The sequence below is a fragment of the Pempheris klunzingeri genome, chromosome 21 (assembly GCF_042242105.1).
Source record: "Pempheris klunzingeri isolate RE-2024b chromosome 21, fPemKlu1.hap1, whole genome shotgun sequence".
Classification (NCBI taxonomy): Eukaryota; Metazoa; Chordata; class Actinopteri; order Acropomatiformes; family Pempheridae; genus Pempheris; species Pempheris klunzingeri.
Window position 1 is genome coordinate 5,414,575 of NC_092032.1, and position 19,387 is coordinate 5,433,961.

The 19,387-nt window shown below is 42.8% G+C and overlaps 2 protein-coding genes across 2 annotated transcripts; one reads left to right on the plus strand and one right to left on the minus strand.

The window, feature by feature from the left end:
* Positions 1-540: 540 nt before the first annotated feature.
* On the minus strand, positions 541-11,587 carry cul2 (cullin 2). The gene is made up of 21 exons (XM_070853278.1): positions 11,497-11,587; positions 10,175-10,313; positions 9,643-9,745; positions 9,424-9,518; positions 7,125-7,230; positions 6,804-6,886; positions 6,479-6,575; positions 6,082-6,192; positions 4,471-4,633; positions 4,210-4,334; positions 3,905-4,012; positions 3,661-3,720; positions 3,437-3,565; positions 3,113-3,199; positions 2,815-2,967; positions 2,587-2,664; positions 2,433-2,499; positions 2,123-2,325; positions 1,845-1,946; positions 1,600-1,716; positions 541-1,385 (listed from the first exon to the last, which is right to left on the minus strand). Exons 2-21 carry the CDS (start codon positions 10,291-10,293, stop codon positions 1,254-1,256), a joined length of 2,238 nt encoding a protein of 745 aa, XP_070709379.1. The 5' UTR covers positions 10,294-10,313; positions 11,497-11,587; the 3' UTR covers positions 541-1,253.
* Positions 11,588-15,687: 4,100 nt separating this feature from the next.
* On the plus strand, positions 15,688-18,719 carry LOC139220859 (cAMP-responsive element modulator-like). Its single transcript, XM_070852716.1, has 3 exons — positions 15,688-15,911; positions 17,159-17,294; positions 18,455-18,719. The coding sequence occupies exons 1-3, from the start codon at positions 15,752-15,754 to the stop codon at positions 18,597-18,599; spliced, it is 441 nt and encodes a 146-aa protein (XP_070708817.1). The 5' UTR covers positions 15,688-15,751; the 3' UTR covers positions 18,600-18,719.
* The last annotated feature ends 668 nt before the right edge of the window (positions 18,720-19,387 follow it).

The window sequence follows — 19,387 nt, forward strand, 5'->3', positions numbered from 1 at the left end:
AATGTCAGTGAACAAATGAACAAATCACAGGTGTAACTGATCTAATTAATGATGGCTCCCTTCCATCCAGCTGCTTCCTACTGTCACGGCCTGCTGGGACTTTAGAACACAACCAAGCCATTGTTCTGAGCTTCACACTGAGTCAAAGTGTCAGCTGTGAAAAGTGGCTCTTGTCTGATGCTCTCTACTTTTCTACCAAAACTGATGGACGGGGTGAGATTCAGCGGTCCAGCTGCGGCGCTGTGCTGATGTCACCAGGAATCTGACTCAGAAATGAGTTTCAGTGTTTTCCAGTAGCCTCAAAGCAAATGCAGAACAGATCCGTCGTTTGTAGTTTCAGTGTCCCCATGTGCCTGTTCTCATAAGCCTCGGTGTTTTCCGGTCCTCTTCCCGTCAGAGCTGTGGTGGCATCGAGTCCTTCAAGCTCCTCACACAGCCCGTTGGAGGGAGAAGCGCCTGCTCTATGGCCACAGAAAGGACACGTTCACTGACAAATGGAGACGTCTGACAGATCCTTACATAAAACCTTTCAGTGTTTTTATTTATTTATTTGACAAGCAGCAGGATCATGTTTGTCACCTCATTTTTCTCTTTACATTTGAAAGTAGATACAATAGTCAGTATACCAGTTTTATTACAATATTTTTCCTAAATTCAGTACATTTAACAAAGAAAGAAAAATAAACACACAACAACTGCAAACGTGAGAAAAGAAAGCATGTTTTTTTTGTTTTTTTTTTTTAAATGTGTAGCCACCAATGTGTCATTGATGTCACAACTAACGCTTTCCCCCCCCTGGTTTTTTCTTTTTTTCCTTTGTTTTTCGGTCGACTAATATGTTTATCGGCTCTTTCCTCTCGAACAGCTATAGGCATTATCTTTTTGTCGTTTGACGCACAGGTGCGTGGCACTGGTGATGTTGTAAACAGCTTAAAATCAGAAGGTGGGAGGGGTCGGGAGGAGGGTCTCACGGGTGGCGGTGTTAGCCGGCTGTCTCATGTGACACGATGACCTTTCTTGTTTTCGAAGATGGAGGCACCAGTCCTGCCTAAAGTCACCGCACAGAATCACAGCAGACAGCGACAGTCCAAAACCTAAATGGATGAATGAGTCTGTTTTGTTTTTTTGTTTTTTTCCCCCATGTTTTAAACCTGCATCCGCCGGTCAGTCGCACAGGCGAGAGTGTGTGTGAGTGTGTGTGTGTGTGTGTGTGTGTAAGCGCTCCCTGGCTCGGCTCGGCTCGGCTCGTCCGCCTACGCGACGTAGCTGTATTCGTCTGCCGAGGTCTGGCTGCGCTCGATGTACTGCTTGTCGATGAGCACCTCGATGCACTTCTTGATCATGCTGATACTTGGGTTGAACCTGGCTTTGGACTGATTGATGACCTGCACAAAAACAGGGATCAAACAGATCATCCAATGTTACGGACGGGGGTGCAACAAAACACACACACACACACACACACACGTCTCCCGACTCTGAAATGATATCTGCAGTATGTGTATATTCTGAATATGCGTGCACAAGCTATTTCCTCATCTGTTTCCATCGACCTCTCAAGTAATGAAGACAGCGGCTGATAGGTGTTGTTCCACCCACCTCCTGGATGAGGGCGTTGTGTCGGAGCACCTTGCGGGCCTTCATGATTCTCACTATAGCAGCTTGTAAATACATTTTGCGGTCCTCGTCGACGGCGCTCCTCGTCTGCTCCATCTCCTAATCGCCAGACAGACATGTGACGCGTGTTTAGATATCAAACAACAGAGGGGGTGGGGGGGGGGGTGGGAACAGCAGAGCTTGAGAAAGGACTGAGAAGGAGCAGGAAGGAAAAGCGTTTGTCTAACCTGTGGTGTGTCTTTCTGCATCGACGTTGTGATCTTGAACTTCGTCCTTTTACTAGTGAAACTCATATTTAGTGAAAACGTGGACTCGGTTTCAATCTCCTCCTGTGAGCAGAGGGGAAGATTCAAATGTTGAGATGGTCATTGCTTTTCCACATGTCTGAAATAAAGTTATGGAGGTGGTCATGGACTGGGTGGGTAGGGGTGGGTAGGAGGCAGAGCGCCATGCCAACCAACACAGGCTCAGTTGTGGGATTGACGTGTGGCTCGTGAGCTCGAACCTTTTGCGAGTCGTGGTTGAGCATCTTGACGTCCAGCAAGGACTTGATGGTCTTCTGTAGCTCCTTCTCGTTCATCTGGGTGCCGTCCTGCAGCTCCTTGTAGGTCACCGTCTGGCTGTTGTTGAAGGCCAGCAGCACAGCCATCTGGTATGTGGTCACCATGGCAACGTAGGGCTTGGACAGGTAGTTCATCTTCACCTCGCCTGTGTGAGGTGAAGGGACACAGGTGAATGCTGGCACAGAAAATGGAACCAGCTAGCAAATCTTACATAATTCGGCTTTGAATAGCGGACGCGTGTGTTTGCGCTACCCGTGCAGAGATAGTGCAGCCAGGTCAACTTCCTCCCACTGAAGTGCTGATTATAGAACAACTCAAACTGCAAAAGGAGGTGAAGACAGAAATCATTTTGAATTGTGCTCCTTTAATCAATGCGAACCGACGACTCGGCTTCGAGTCAACTCACCATCTGCACACTCTTCTCTAGCTCTTGGGGGATGGCGAATGTGGAGGAGGGGACGTGTGTGAGAGGCCAGGCTCCAGCCTGCAACCACATGGCACATACCACAACGTTACACACTGCTGCTGAAAACGTGGGGGACAAAAGCTGTCTGACAAAAGCCTGGTGAATACAGTGACACGATTGGCAACGTAATCATCTTGTAACAACAATCTCAGATGGTGTGAGTGTCACCTGTAAAACATAAATCTGGAAGCTGATGCCCAGGTCCACCACCGTCTCCTGAGTCTTGATGAAATTGTTGAACTTGTTGTTGAGGTCGGCGCTCACGCTCATGTCTGTGTACATTCTGTGGAGTTTGCTCGTGAACTCGTAGCCGCAGGCTTGCTGTAGAAATGGGAACGGAGGGGTAATAAAGAAGGAAAAAGTGAAGTGTGAGAGTGTGTCATGTGTCTGATGGGCTGCTTCCACCTCTGACTAGATGAGCCACTAGCAGAGTCACACACTTTAATGATGTTCAGCTTTGGATTACCTTTAGCTTGTTGATCATGGCTTCTTCTGAGTCCATTGACAATGATAAACCGTGTATTAACCGCTTTGCTAGCATTCTGGCATAAAACTGTGGAAAACAACAAAACAAGACTTGAAGAAGAGAGCTTTGAACAAAGTTTATTAAAAAACTGAGTGTTGTGGGACTATTAAGGACACTAAAAATGGACACACTACTTCCTCTTCTTCTTGAACAAATTTAAGCACAACCCCCCCCTCTCCTTGTAAAGGCTTGCACATCAAAATGTCACAAGATATTTGAGCCAAATAACTGAAACATTTGTGTTTTTGTTATATTCCAGGTCACCTTTTGAAAGATGTCCTTGTCGTCTATGTACTTGAACACTGTGATGAAGCTTGTTAGCTTGTCTTCCACCTCATTCTCCGTCATTCCCTTTGCAGACTTTTTCAGAAGATTGTCACAGTATTTCGCCAGCTGGACAGAGACACCAGGAGGGACATGACCTGGTCAGTGCACTGTGTAATAACATGTGAGTGTGTGTGTGTGTGTGTGTGTGTGTGTGTTCTCACCAGTTCGGGGGCTTTACAGATGGACTTGGGCTCTCTGAAATTCACCACAGACGTCAAGGCCTGAGAAACATCAGAACAAAACAGAACAGAATATCAAATGAACACATTTGTTTGAATGGTGAAAAACACATTAACACACGTACCTTATTTTACTTTTAACACATTCAGAACTTTGGAGTTACAGAAAGTACACTGGGGAAAACCTAACTTTTGCCATCTAGCTTCTGAGTCTGAAGTTTCGTACCTTATCGAGTGCACTCATGAAGTGCTGATCCCCATTTAGAACTGTGTTTATGAGCTGGACAAATTTACTGTGAACCTCCAGCACTGACTCCACAAACAGGGTTGGCATCTAGAGAAGTCAGAGGGGACCAGAAAGTTGCATCAAAAGACAAATTATGTGCAGCTGAAGTTAACAGACAAAAATGACATTTTTACGACAGTCTAACAACAGCTTGAAAATCCACTCAGTGTCAAAGTGCAGGTGTGTATGCACAGACACACACACACACACACACACACACACACACACGGTACAGTAGTACTAACGTTTTCCTGAGAGAGGTTACTGGTGCCTCGGATGCCCTCGTTGTGGATATGGACCTGCAGCTCCTGGATCATGTGGGGTAGCCCGTTGGCCACGGCCCGCAACAGGGTGTACATGTTGGCCATGTCTGGACAAAACAAGACCACAGGACACACAGTTTGAGCCTTCTGCCACAGCTCGATGTGTGGACTCCGCCACGCTACGTTTAAAATTAGACTTTGTGCAAAAATAGATCCATGCATTAATGACAGTGGACGGCTGACCCTCTCTCTTCTCCTGCCGAATAATGCTCTGGCACTCCCCGTGCAGGAACTGCAGATGATCTGCTACCATCCTCTGCTGGCATTCGTGGATGACTTTGGCATAGGAGCTGGGGTGCAAGTACTTCCGACATCTCATCTCTTCGTCTTTCAATCGCCCCAAAACCTGGAGGCAGACGTCAAACCCAGAAAAAAAAAATCAGTGATTACAATGCATCTGCTGGTTTCAAAAAGTCAAACATATGATTTTAACAACACGTTTTTCAAAGCAATCAGTTACACTGTGATAATACATATCGTATTACCACTTATCTGTATTACCCAAAGAGTTGGCATACATCATTTGCCAGTTTATCAGGAACACCAAGCTAAAACGAATGCAGTTTAATACAACAAACCCGCGCAAAAATGTAAATTGTAATGTTCCTTTATAATAATGGCAGCAGGCTACGTAACAGAAACACCTGTCTACATAATGCAGTACAGCTCAAACTACATCTTCCAAAACAACCATACAGTTCTGTACACCTCTCTGAAACAGATTCAACACAAACTGAACAGTATAACCCTCACAAACAGAGGATTTATTGTAAGGCTGTTGGATTAGACAGCATTAGTTTAGCTAAGTGGACCTAATAAACTGGCAACTGATTATATATGTGACTGTGACCAATGCAAGTAGTGGAACACAAGTTAATAAAACGAAACTGACCCAATTACTAGATCCATTTATTTCTTTAGCTGACAACACAATATTCTTGGCATTTGCACAATTTTAGGTGACCCAAACTTTGCAAGTCTGCCTCCAGTAAATACTGTAAAGTGAGAAAACCTTAACTAACTACCTATGTGGAACATATTGCCTGGAACGCCACTCTTTAGTGACAGGGCACTTGACATCTTTCTGATTTTTCTCCTTATAGTTTTGAGCACATTCACCTGGCACACGTTAGTAAGAAAAACTAAGGAAGAAAGAGGAAAAAACTGAAAAATAAACTGGGTCAGATAAACAACTGTGACTGAACCCATCCAGACAAGAGGGGGCTGCACTGCACTGCTCTTGCTGCTCTGTCACAGTCATACCCACACATCGCCCTAATGCCTGGTAAAGCTTTAATGATGATCCTGTTTACAGGCTGCAGGGATAAATCTATCAGAGAAATCTGATTATTGCCGGAATGAATGAATGAACGGGAGTGAGACGGAGGGAGGGAGAGGGAGAGAGAGAGATAGGGATATTATGGCAGCTGAAGTTGCCCAGCAGTCAGTGATCTCAGCCTTGGAGGGTTAATAGTAGAGCTAATGGTCATATTGAAACTATTATGTCACCAGACAGACGTGACCTGACAGTTGATACACACTTCTGGTAAATGTACACTCATCTGCTAGATGCTGGTGTACACACTTGCACACTCGCACACTCACACACACACACACTCACACACAAACCCGCAGCAGTGCATAAACTCAACTCCAACCACTATCAAAGCAGCTGAGCTGTGTTGGTTTCTTAAATCCATGCAGAACACAAAAAACCCTAAACAAGGCTAGAACAGTGCTATAGCAATCTAAACATAACAGAGCATTCACACATTATCTGTCCAACTATCCTACCTTCTCCATATACTGTGAGCAGTTGGACTCTTGCAGTAGATTGGAGGCTTCCTGTTTGTAATACTCTCCCGTTTTGGTAAGAAATGGCCCTTCGAAGATTTCCTGATAAAACTGCAACACAGGAAGACAGTGTGACCAGCGTTAGATTTTGTATACATGGACATACGCACACCTACATGAAGGCCTACTGCACAACTTGGGGATGGTGTACAGCAATGAGTAAAACTCTACCTGGTAATCAGGCATGTGATCAGGACAAAACACGCAAAATAGTACACAAGGACATTTTGACCACATTGTTGATATTATCAACAGTAACTGAACAGACGGGTGGCAGATTACATATAAAAACACAACACAAATAATTCTTTATCTTGTTCTTCATTTGTTGTCTCACCTTTAGCGGAAACTTCTTCTTGTACTGTTCAACATGAACAAAGGAGTTGATGACCCCGTGGATTACCTTCTGGTTTGGGTTCTCACCACAGCGATCACTGTAAGACACAATAAACATGGTGTTAGGTCTCATTTTTGTATAGCTAAGGTCTGAATCCAGATATTAACAGTGTGAAAGACTGAATATCAGGCATTACAATAATGCTGAACGGGTTACTGTATAGATCAGAATAACAGGACTACATATGCTATTCTTGTATCTCTACTAGCAGAAAGACACAGATATCCTCTTTATGACACAAGGTACATTTCAGAGATAAACATACTTTTTGATTTCATTCAGCAACATCCGGATCAGGACAGCCTGCAGGGGCTCGATCATTAGCTTCCTCCACATATCTAGAGCCAACTGCGGAGACAAATGACAAGACAGTGTATCAGAGTAGTGTGAGAAGATCATCAGAGTACGTCATGGAGGGAGGGTGGTGTAAGGTGAACCCCTAACATGGGTACTGGTTCTCAGAGGCTGAATCCCACTAGTCTGTCAATCTATCTGTGCATGTGCTCTCCTTACTTTTACCCAGTAATCCTACCGGGACATGGATGAGTTGATGTGCAGGAAAATCAGCGAGAAAATCAGCCAATACCTCTCCAATCTCCATGAGGGGCTCATTCATGTCCACTCCCCCGTAGCCGTACTGCAGGTCTGCTTCTGTCAGTTTGTTCTTCTTGATGAACTGAGTGTTGAGATACCTGAATAAAGTGGGACAGGAGGTCAGTATGCTGAATATAATTACATCAAGTGGACTTTGAGGAGATGTCATGTAGTGTCTCGTGTGTGTGTGTCTCTCCAGAAACACGTATGCAACAACACTTCTACGGTCAATCAGTCGCAAGGTCAGTGAGTTCACTCATGGAGGCGGTGGGAGACGGTCATTCTTTCGTTATCCTAATGCTGATTCCAATGATCAGCTCGTCATCAAGCTCTGCACAGGCCTGATAATGACTCGTTCACTTGAATTAAGCGTGTTGGAGCAGGGAAACATCTAAAACACGCAGGGCAGTAGGCTCCCAGAACAAGGTTTGGGAAACACTTCCCTCATGGTTACCCTTAAAGGTCATTCACTCCCTCTGTAGCTAGTGTCAGGTTAGCCAATGACAGCCAAGAACGTCCAGGATTCCTGGCCAATCAATAAGCTACAGACAGGTGTTAATATGAGTATAAATATCATAGCAAGACTATCCATGTTCACACAAGACTTGGTTGATTTCGAATTGTTCTTTTTATACGGTAGATAAAAGGCTACTACTTTGGGGAGCTCTACAGATTAGGTTAGATTAGATTGCACGTGGTTTCCTCTGGCATTCCAGGCAATGAAGGGTTAATCAATACCGCAGCTGCAGTGTATAGATGTAGTATTCTTTTTCAGCCAACTTCATGGCTCTGGTAGCACGGAGTGGCTACCAAATAGACACTGCATAGGAGTTGCATTCTTGCTTTTAGACCCAACATTATCAAAAACAACTGGTCAAATGCAGGTTATTCAAATCTGTTTGAGAGATCGATTAATAACAGACTGAGAGATTCCAATTACTCCGATAATATTAACAGAAACATACATGCATACAAAAACAAATTAGGCATGCCTTCTTAATCGTGCATTACTTTTGATTAATGCAGTGGGAATTTTGAATGTAATTAATTTGTGTGAAGTGAAAGAAGTTGATCTAAGCACTAACGTCACTGAGAATGATATCATCCACGTCTGCAGCTCTACGGAGCACTTTAGCACCTTTTTTTGGTTTTACAGCCCACACGATTCACATACATACACTGAACGTGTGTTTCAGCATTTCTCAAAGGAGGCAGGGAGTAAAGTCAGCAGCAGGGCAGCTACCAGACACACTCAAAGTCACATTTTGGTGGCTGTCTCATCGAGATTATCTATGTTGGCTGACTCAGTCCACCTTAAATGATGCAGTTTTCACAACTGTGCCGTCTCCCACTACCAGGGTTATAGCAGACACGCTCAGTCTGATTTCTGTCATGCAGTCAAGCTTTGACGAGCACAAAACACCGGCATCAAGTGCCTGCTAGTGTAACCAGGAGAGCAGACTTGTGATTAAATGTGTGACAGTCTGTTTTGATTCAGCTGGCACACAATCCAACCTCTACTATCTAATGATATACATGTGTTTATGCACATCGGCTGAGGATAAAAAGCGACCTTCTTCTATATTAGGAACTGACACTACTATGTAACCACTGAAGCCAAGAGCCTCCCTTTCTCTTGCTCGTGGAGACATAATAAATTACAAAAGGCATATGCATGCACAGACAGTCTGATGGGAAGTACACATAAAAATAGATCTGAAAGCTCTCTCAGGGAGTATTGATTTAAAATGAATCCAGACACACCAAATGCCCATTGGCACTTCACACTGTGCTTCTCAAGGTAATATTTTGGGGCGCACAATAACTGTAGGCTTGAATATTGTAGCTTGTGATAGAATTAGTGCACTGCGCAGCTAAAAAGGACAATGATGCACGGAGCTATCTTTAAAGAACCAGCGCTGACTAAGACAGACACCTGCTTTGGCTCACACCTTTTGTTAACAGTTGTACTTGAACACACCACACGGCAAGTGCCAAGAGCAAGCTGAGTACAGACATGTCATTCATTTGCACTTGAAAAACATTTCAAAGAGACAAACAAAACAATCTAGCAAACCATTTTAACACAAGTGCAAATTCAAGGTGTTATCATATACTTGGACTTCAGACTGATAAAAAAAAAAAAAAAGAACATGGCACTGTAAAATTTTGCAAATTGTGCTCTTTGTTTCTGAAAAACTTAATACAGCGGAGGACAAAAAAAGACGGCACCAAATGAAGATCAGCGTGGTGATATCATATACTCGGGAGATAAAAAGCAGCAACGTTACCTGTATAAGCAATCCATGTAGTCAGCTCCTTTGCTGTACTCATCCCAGTATCTGTGGTACATCACTAAAACCTTCTCCTCTGATTCCAGGACTTTCTAAAAACACACACACACACACAAGCATGACAAATGTTAGGAAAAGAAATACAAAAAATAAGAGAAAATGCACTCTGCACATTTATTCTTTGCCAGCCGCTAGAGGGCTTTTGTGATTGTTTACCTTGTACAGCTGCCGAACATGATTCTCAAGGAACACCTTGGTCTCTGTGTATAATCTTTCACCCAAAGGCTCTGGGTACGCGACGCACAAGGCATAAATGTCACTGGTGTCAGAATTCAGGAAAATAATGAGGACAAACATGATTCCTCTAAGTACGAATGTAAATGTACAATTACTAAATATGTGGTACTCGTGTAATACTTTGCTTGTTAGTGTATTCCCTACAAATAATAAATGCACAGCCTCAGCCTGAACAAACTTCAAACTTCTTCATTTCACACTGACATTTAACATATGACATATTCCAACTTCTTGAAAAACTGATGGGTAGATTCGCCATCTATTAGTGCCTATCTGTATTAACTTTATTTGGCGTTAAAAGTCAAAGACATCAAGCTCTTTGCAAGCTGGCAACTACTTTACTCTGCTGAGCAGCTGCGTGACTTTCCGTCCATAAATCCATAAAGGTTATTAAAAAAAAAAAAGTGGTTTAATTTAAATTTCAATATAGAGCAAGCTGGCACAGGGATACGAGAAGCGATCATTCCAAGTGGCTCTCTCCACATAGTCGAGCATCACAACAGCCTTGATTGTCGTCAGTAGCTTGTTCCATGTCTCGTCAAAATCCACCACCCGCGGCTTTAAGGACATTGTACGGCTTCTCTTTAAGTCTGATAGAAACAAAGAAACACATGAATACAGAAGTGAGTAAATAAATTGCAGGGTGAAGAGTTAAATAAATTGCTTGGCTCTTAGTTCCAGTTTATCTATTATCTATTCTCTCATCCACCTGCCTGTACTAAAGTTTGGACTGTGAAAGCAGACAGAATATTCCCTAAGTGAATGGATAACATAGCTGTGGATTTGTAGCTATGAAACAATTGCAACACAAGGGGATGCCATGGGTAACCTTGGCAAGCTGACAGTGAGCATAATGCTAATAATAATAATAATTAAAAAAAAGACGTTTTTATGAGACATGTGACACCAAATACATAGTAATTATAAAACTGTCAAACTTTGTTGTCATTATTTTCCAACATCCATCATGATCCTAAGGATCCTGAAAACAGCATTCATCAGGATTGCCTGCATTTCACAGATGTCATGATATAGGGCGATGTAAACATTACACACTAATAGGAATGAGTCTAATGATAAACAGCCTGCTTCGAAACAGCTGCTCACATTACTATGGTAGCAACAGATGAGACAAACATTGTCCATGGCCGAAGCACTAACGTTCATCAACAGTAAACACACTGGGGTAACCACCGCGTATCAATAAGAAGGTAGCCGTGCATTTACCAGGCGAGACTGCTGCATATAATAACACACAAACTTGTATACCTGTGCCATAAGAATCGCAGATTACCTGCCAGTGGGAGAAGCTAGGCCCTATGATGTTTCTCGTCATTCATACCAGTTGATTTCACGTCAGGCACAACATTGCAACATCATCATGCAGTTTTTCTCGCTAGCGTTGACCAATTCATATATGCCGGTGTCCGTCATTCAAAATAAACTGTTAACGTTAGACAGTCTTCTTGCAGTCATGATAAAGGCAGCTAAGTTAAGGTTACTAGCTAGCGGAATGCCAATCCCAAAATAGGATGGCTAGCTAAACGGCTAGCTAGCATGCTACTTCTTCCTGCTCTGGTCCCAACAGTGTTGAGGCATCAGTTAGCGGCTAGTCAGCTAGCAGGAAGCTAACGATAGCTCAGCTATCGCTAGCAAATGGTCATCTTCTTTGCAATTTCCCCACATTTGTGCTGACAGCTCGGCAAAACATGGTACTGTTGTTAAACAAAACAGGTTACAGAGGTCAAGCGTGGACTTTTGAATAGTACGTACCTCTGTTCAGTATTTATTTGTAATAAAACTCAAGTTTCTCCGCTGTCACAGGCTTGATTTGTCTCACTTACAGGTCTTCCCTATCTCTTGGATTATACCATTCTGTTGAATGGGGGTGCATCATGAAAAAGCGTACAGTAGTCGTTCAGAAGGTTCACTATTTATTATGGTACGGCGTCTTTGAGATTTTTTTATTTTAAAGAGTGTTTCTATAACCACAATTACTGATGAAAATAACACCAAAGCCACACAGACCTAAGTCATGAGAACACCCATATATCCATGGTATCGCCTAGAACTACGGAAACCTCTTAGGAATTGAGTATTAAAATACAACCACGGGCTTTCTGTCGGTGTTTTATTTCTGCTCTGATTAGAGGGCAAACACTTTGCCACAGCGGTTGTCATACACCTAGTTTACATAATCAAGCAGCAGTTTAAGTTTTCTGTGTCATTTGATACTTTTGCAAAATTCACCATAAATTGACACAGAAGTCACAGTTATGGGAGAGAAATATCAACAAAGAAACTTAAAGTTGTTTGCAAATAATGATCTGTGTGGTTTATGTATTTTTCTAATCACGGAAGTTTACAACAATCTTAAGCGAATGCTTAGCATTGCGCTCACTGAGCAGGAAGGATCGAAGAAAAATCAACCAATCAGAATCGTTGAAAAAATGACGGCCTAACGTCCAAATAAGGGCTAGCTAATATTCTAAATAACAGCAAATACAAACACGATTTCTAGCAATTTATCAGTCTATTTTTAACCTTTTTATTCTGATCGTCGTTAACACTCATCAAGTTGCACAACTGAAGGTGAGTAACGTTACAATGCTGGTTGAAATAAGTCAACTGTTGACGAATATTAGCCTGGTAGCTACTAGCTAATTAAAAGAGCGTCCGTCTAACTTAGACTGAGACTTAACTTAGACCGGGCACTAGCTAGCATTTGTTAAAATAACAGTTTTAGATCACGTCTCTTGATCGAGATTATCCATTTAAAAAAAAAAATAGTGTTAATTGTTATTATGCAACAGCTAACGGCAGCTACACTTAGCTTAAACAAACAGGGCAACTGTTAGCTAGCTTTGTTAAAGTTTTTGGCTAACAAATAAATGAGGGTTTATTAGCTAGTTGTTTTGACCAGCAGAGGGAGCCACCTTATGCCGGTGCTTGTAGTCCATTTTTTAAAACAGGAAATGACACGTGATTGCAAACTATCCCCTGCCACTTCTCATTTCTCAGTAAATTAAGGCAGAGGAAGTACTGAGGAGAAATAGAAAATTGCCTCACAAGCTCTGGTTGAGTCATTATGCTTGGATGATTGGTTTCATTTTCTGTTTAGACAATGGAGCCATTGTATAACTAGTAAAGGAATAAAAGAATGATGCTCTCTAAGATAAGAGGTAGTAAACAGTGGCAGCTCGGGGGAAACTCTCATTTGATCATCTAATCTAACGGTGCCTAACGTAGCCTTACATCTCCACTGATTGTAATCCTCTCTGATCCCTAAGGAGAAATCAGAGGGAACACCCTGGTCAGCAGTCCCAGTCGGTGTCTGTCAGGATGAACCAAGTGATGTCAGAAGGGAAATATCAGCTGTATGCACCTCTGCCCTACATGCAAACACCTATTTGCCAGCAAGCCAGCCACAACCAGTGCAGTAAGCATGTCTGAAGGCACATTTACTAGCACAGTTTGTCCTACTTCTACCACTACGTCTACTAGCTATAGTGACATAATTACTAGAGCTGCTACCACTTCTACTGCGCGAGTAATAAAGCCGGTAGACGAGTTTACATGAAAACTCTATGGAAAGTGACTTTATCTCTGAAAAAACCTTATTTAACATTAAAACAAGCCTACAGACACACAGTCGCCACCCTGCTCCTAAAGTTGTGATGGTGATTATGTAATTAAAGTGTTGTACGTTTTCAAATCCAGCAGAACACAATTAGGAACATAATCGTCCCATCTGAGTTGTGTTTCTGTCCCCCCCCCCCGATGAATGTCAGTTCAGTCTTCAGTCTCCTTTTAGCTCTCTTTTGTCCTCACCAACTCCTGAAGGGAATAGCTAGGTCCTAGGAAATAACTAGGCTTGCTAAGTCTTTACAAGCCAAGAGTAAGTTTTTGTGTGTTCTGTACGGTCCTGCTAAGTTTGTATTTGCAAAGTTGCAGTCATTCAACACGAACTATTATCAGTGTGTTATTCACACCTTCCAGTTGTTCAACATTGAACTATACTTTTTCTTATTGCTTTGTGTATTTGAGAAAGTAAAGTTTGAAATGACAGCCTACTGTATAAAAAGAGTAGAAACTCACAGATCATATATTTTAAGTTGTGTGATTTCTGATTATTTAATAGGCGATTTTACACTTTTCCCCTGCCAGTTGGGTTTTTCCAAGGAGGTCAAGTTCCTGTCAAGTTTCTGCCTGAGGGCACACAGAGCCTGCAGTCTGTGGCCATAAGCAGCACGCCAACACCACAGCCTCAGTCAAACACTGTTCAGTGCTACGGGGACATGCTGAATTGTACGCAGGCCTATTGTATGGCCCCACTGCCAGGTAACACTTGATAGCGGGATTTGTGTGTATTATTGAAGTGTCGCAACAAACACAGTCGCAGCATTGTGCTCAGTGGTTGGGTTAGGGTTAGGGTTAGGGTTAGGCCATTAGACAAGCTTTTCCAGGGCCAAGATATTCCTACCATTGCCCATATTCAAGACAATGGTGTCTGAGCTGTGTAATAGAATTGATGAACAATGTCATATTCATCAAATTGCAAAGAAGAAATGCTAATGTTACCACAATCATAACCAGGCTGTGTAAAAAAAAAAAAAATTAAAAAAAAGCCTGATGTATTATCATTTCTTTCCCTTTTTACCTCCCCAGTCGGATACCCTCAAGGAAGTCCTGTCAGGTTCCTGCCTCTGGGGACACAGAACCAGCCGCGTGCAGCCATGACCAACACGCAAACACCACCTTTACCCTTTGAGTACAGCAGGGAGCTGTGGGGTGGCTCACTGAGGAACGATAAGCCACAGCTGCCAGGTAATACCTGATTTCCAGCGACCGCTGTAAAATGATAAGTGTTGAAACTTGTATATTCTATTATGCTGTTATGAAACACAATTAATCAGATGCAGTAAGTCACACAGAAGGGCCATTGTTCACAGTGTCTGCTACACGTCAGAGGTGATTTATTGATCACACAGTACGAACACTCTGCAGCTTGCTGCCTCCTGGAGCAAATTTCCTCGAACGTCTGGTGGCAAAGCCTGATGGGGATGCTTCTGATATATTTCATAGCTGATGAAATCTATTAATTCTATATGAAACATGAGGTGGGGCGACACTGACTAACAAGCCGCTATGGGTGAGAGCTTTGTGGCAGTCCAGCAACATTAACATTAAAAGGTAAACCAAATCACATAAAGACAGAAAGTAGCTCCTCCTCATCCAACTACAACAGTAAAATACTGCACCATCAGTAGTAATAATACAATGACATACAGTAGAATATGATAGTATAATACAGGGGCCGAGCACTTTCACTTTTGACACTTCGGGCATGTTGTAATTATGCTCCCATGGCATCACTGTAGTTCCCCAGCAGACCTCAGGTCCTCCATTTACCTCTGTAATTCCTGCAGAGGGAGCCAGCTCCTTTAGCTCTGAGTGTCAGATGAATCAGTTGAGCGATAATGTTTTTGCTGTGACAGTGGCTAAATATACATGCACATGATAACTTGACTATATGAGAAAAATGGCTTCCTAGTGTATAGTTTGGATTAAGTTATTCCACTGTATAATATATGTTCCTTCAATGTACAGTAAAAATACAGTGGGGGGAGAGATAATGATTATAATAAGTATTAATATTGTGTTAATGAACCCGTTTTTGTAACGACTTTTATCAAGATATCAAATTCTGATCACAGCAATGAAAATACACAGTGTGTTATCAAATTATTTTTTTATTTATTTTATTCTGTTTCATTCTGATTATTTTGATGTTAATTCATTTATTTCTGGCTTGCCCAATGGAAAAAATTGGGTGCGAGTGAGTGAAGTCCAAATCATCTGTGCCTCCGCTGACCCGTCCACGCTCAACAAGCTGAATTCTTCAGTGCGCTCCACTCTCGTCGAAGAAAATTCCTTCTCCAAAGACAAACAGCAGAGTCCCTGACTCATAGCTCTGTGTCGGGGAGAGAGCAAACCAAAGTGTTGACATCAGGAGGCCAGTGATGTCATGGTGATGTCAATGCCTCGAATTGTAAATTGCACACATAGCCTCGCTGTCGGCTGTGGTAACATTTTAGTCAAAGAGAAGACTCTGAAGGGGACAGCTGCTCTTGGAAAAGCTGGGAGTAGATACAGTATGGCTGTAACTGGGGACGAGACGGAAACAGGTATGTTTGCCATCAGTTCTTTTTGCCTCCAGATATAAATATTGGGATTTTTCTTTTGTTGTTGTTCAGTTGAGACAGTAATTTAGGAATCTCTCAAAATGTAGTTAGTGGTTGTGTGGGAACATTTTTGTATTTGAAGTGAAAAAAACTTAATTGGTTTTTCAGATTATTATTATTATTATTTTTGTTTGTGTTTGTCAGAGAATTCTCAGCTCAAAAGCTCAATAATTCTTTTTTAATAATCAATCAGCACCATAAATCCTCCTCCTCTGAATCTGTGGCAAAACTCCATTTTCCACAGTCGGCAGCAACAAGCTCACTCCGATAACAACATTTTCACGGGGTCTGCTCGTCTCCTCGGTCATTCTCTCTGTCTTTTTTTTCCCTCTCCCCCCGCCTCCCGCCCCCCCCCCACCCCCCCACCCTCTGTGAAATGCCTCAGTGCTCTGCCCACTCACAGCACATAGCAGCAGTAGCTGACGTCGCTGCTTTTCCTGGAACAGGCCCCCAGCAGCGACATGTAAATGCGAACCAGCGAATAAGATGCGCATTGACGTCAGTCCCCGGCCACGCTGTGATTATACGCTGTTCCTTTTGTGACTCCAGCATATCACAGAATTAATCATCAGTGCATTATACGACATGGGGGGCAGTGAGTTCTGCTGGCCCTGAGCAAACAGTGAAGAGAGGGAGAAGTACAGTAGATAAGATTGCCACGACCTCTCGGCGTGTTTTTTTTTTTTTTTTTTTTTCTTTTCCAGTGTCATAAACCCATTGATGTGTTAAAAGAGAAGAGAATGCAACGGGGAGTTCAGCCACTTGTACTCTATAATTATATCTATTTATTATGATTTATTTAGCACGGCCTCATGCGCAACCGTGCATTTCAAAACAGCCTGAAAATCTTTTTTATAGTCTCCATTAGTGTTTATTAATGGAGATCAGTCCATTAATAACTATTACTGATTAAATTAAAACAGTAATACATACTTTTAAAAGGAGTAACTTTAATGTATCACTTTGTCGCCTTAACTGTTATTTTTAGGGTTATATTACTTGTGGTGCTACGGCTTCCTGGAGACAAAGAAAATGTCTTGGTTTCAATTGCTTCCAATCAGTTTAGACATTATTTAAGTGTCTAAATTGCTCGCAGAACGACTTAACTCACCAGCATCATACTGGATTTACACATAGCTGGTGCAACCCCATCCTGCTGAGTGACGTGTTGTTTTGTGTCCACCCAATAGGTGACTCGACCGGCTGCCAGCTGCATAGCCCCAGCTCTAGTGTCCCACAGGAGATGGCGGGGTCCAGCGCTCATAGCTCCCACAAACCTGTAGAGGACGCCTTATACAAGAGGGAGCACCGTTTGATGAAGAACAGGTAGAGAGGACCGCTCACACTCATCAGCTACACCCATTATATCAGCCACTATTGGTGTCTGTGGATTTGGTGGCAGTACAAAATGCCTCAGATAGGTCAGAGGGGCTGTTTTTTTTATTTATTTTTTTTAAAGGAGTAGTTCAGCATTTTGGGAAAGTCGCTGAGAGATATCTTAATCCTAAATATGAAGCCACAGCCAGCAGCCAATTAGGTTATTTTAGCATGAAGACTGGTAACAGGTGCTGTCCCAGCTCCTCTGATGCTCACTGTTCAACACATCACATCTTGTCTGTCCTTGTCTGAGCACTGAGTTAAGTTCATTTTACAACCATGAAATGGCCCAACTGAGAATTTATTATGGCTACACTCCTTAAAAAACTAATTTCAGGAATCCTCACCAAAACGGTTCTGCGTTTGCGTTAAAAAAAAAATAGATATAGTTATTGGAAGTCTCAAATGTCCCCATCACACATCAGTCTGGCTCCATTAGACGTTACTGCATACCATCTGGAGGTTATTATCCCCTGTGCTGTACCTGCATCTGTACCACACAAACACCTAGCGTACACCAAACGGCAATAAGCGCATGTAATAATAAGATCCACAAGCCTATCATCACTCCACCGCATGATTCTCCTCCATCCCGGGTGTTTAGCTGCTAATTCTTAGGTTGTCCGACTCTGCAGCGCATGTTTGGAGTGACACGACCAGCTGTGAGTTCGCTTTGCTGGTGAGCAGAATTGATTACCCTCTGCTTTTAACTTCTACTTGGCTTGCTGTGCGTGGAAGGCCCTGAGCTGGAAACGACCTTGTGTCACTGACTCACACGCATCTCGTTAGCATGTTTGCTTGTCCTCCCACGTGATGATTTTATTGTGATCTGCCACCAGTAAATCTTCTTTTCTTCGCTTGGTCTTTCATGACATCACCCTCTTTTATGTGAAGTCCTATCTTGAATGTATCTAATGTCATAAACACGTTCATCATCTATACATTCTACACGTGAGAAAAGCTTTTGTATTTTTGGAATGTGAGACGTCTTCCCCCCCCCCCTCGGTGTACACTGATTCACGGCTAGAATGAGCTCTCTGTTACATCTGGGAGAACAGCCAAGCCTGTTAAGGCCTCCTTTTCACGGTAACCGTTGTCTCTGCTTGCAGGGAAGCTGCCCGGGAGTGTCGGCGAAAGAAGAAGGAATACGTCAGATGCCTCGAAAACCGCGTGGCCGTGCTCGAAAATCAAAACAAGACTCTGATTGAGGAGCTCAGAGCCTTAAAAGACGTCTATCGACACAAAGTCGAGTGATTCCTCCCACTGGAGGAGGGACCGGGCTCGTGTGGACTGGGTTGCTGTACTTCTATGGTGTGTGTCGAGGACTCTGGATTTGCTTACACAGACACACACGCACTCACAAACACACGCTCACACAAAACACTCCTCGTCTTTGCTTTTAAATGTGTTTACATGATGATGTCAATGTCTCTGGCTCTGAATTATCCACCACCAGCAAAACAAGAAGCTCGTTTCAGGTCAGCAGTTATTATAGTGAATACTACGCAGAGCCTATATCCTGCTGAACAGGGAGGCGGCCAGAGCAGGCAGGAATCTATGGAAGACCTGCAGACCGGAGATGGAGAATAAGGCGCTGAAGGCGTCTCGACACCCTGCCTTGATATGCCACCATCACCTTTTACATTCCTTTATCATCAGTTAGAATACTTTTATCAACTGATGCTGTTTGCTGTGTTTGTGTGTCAGGAAATGCTGCCATAAACCAAATGTTCAAAGGGAAATGGGTGATCAGGGCTTCACACAGCAATGTTTGTATTTTATCTCATTCCACCTAAGAAATCCTGATGGAAGCACACCACCGGGAGTTAACACCCTCCTTAATTTCCCCCCCTTCTTACTGTATATTTGGTGTAGAGACGTAATCAGGATCTCTTGTGCATCTGTGTGAGGACACTAACCTGTGGCATTCACTTTTGATTCGGACGGTTTACGCTGTGTTTTTATTGGTTTTAAACACCGGTGGTTAGCCTGAACAAAAAAAAAAAAAGCTTTATCTTAATGTGGATGAGTGTATATTTATT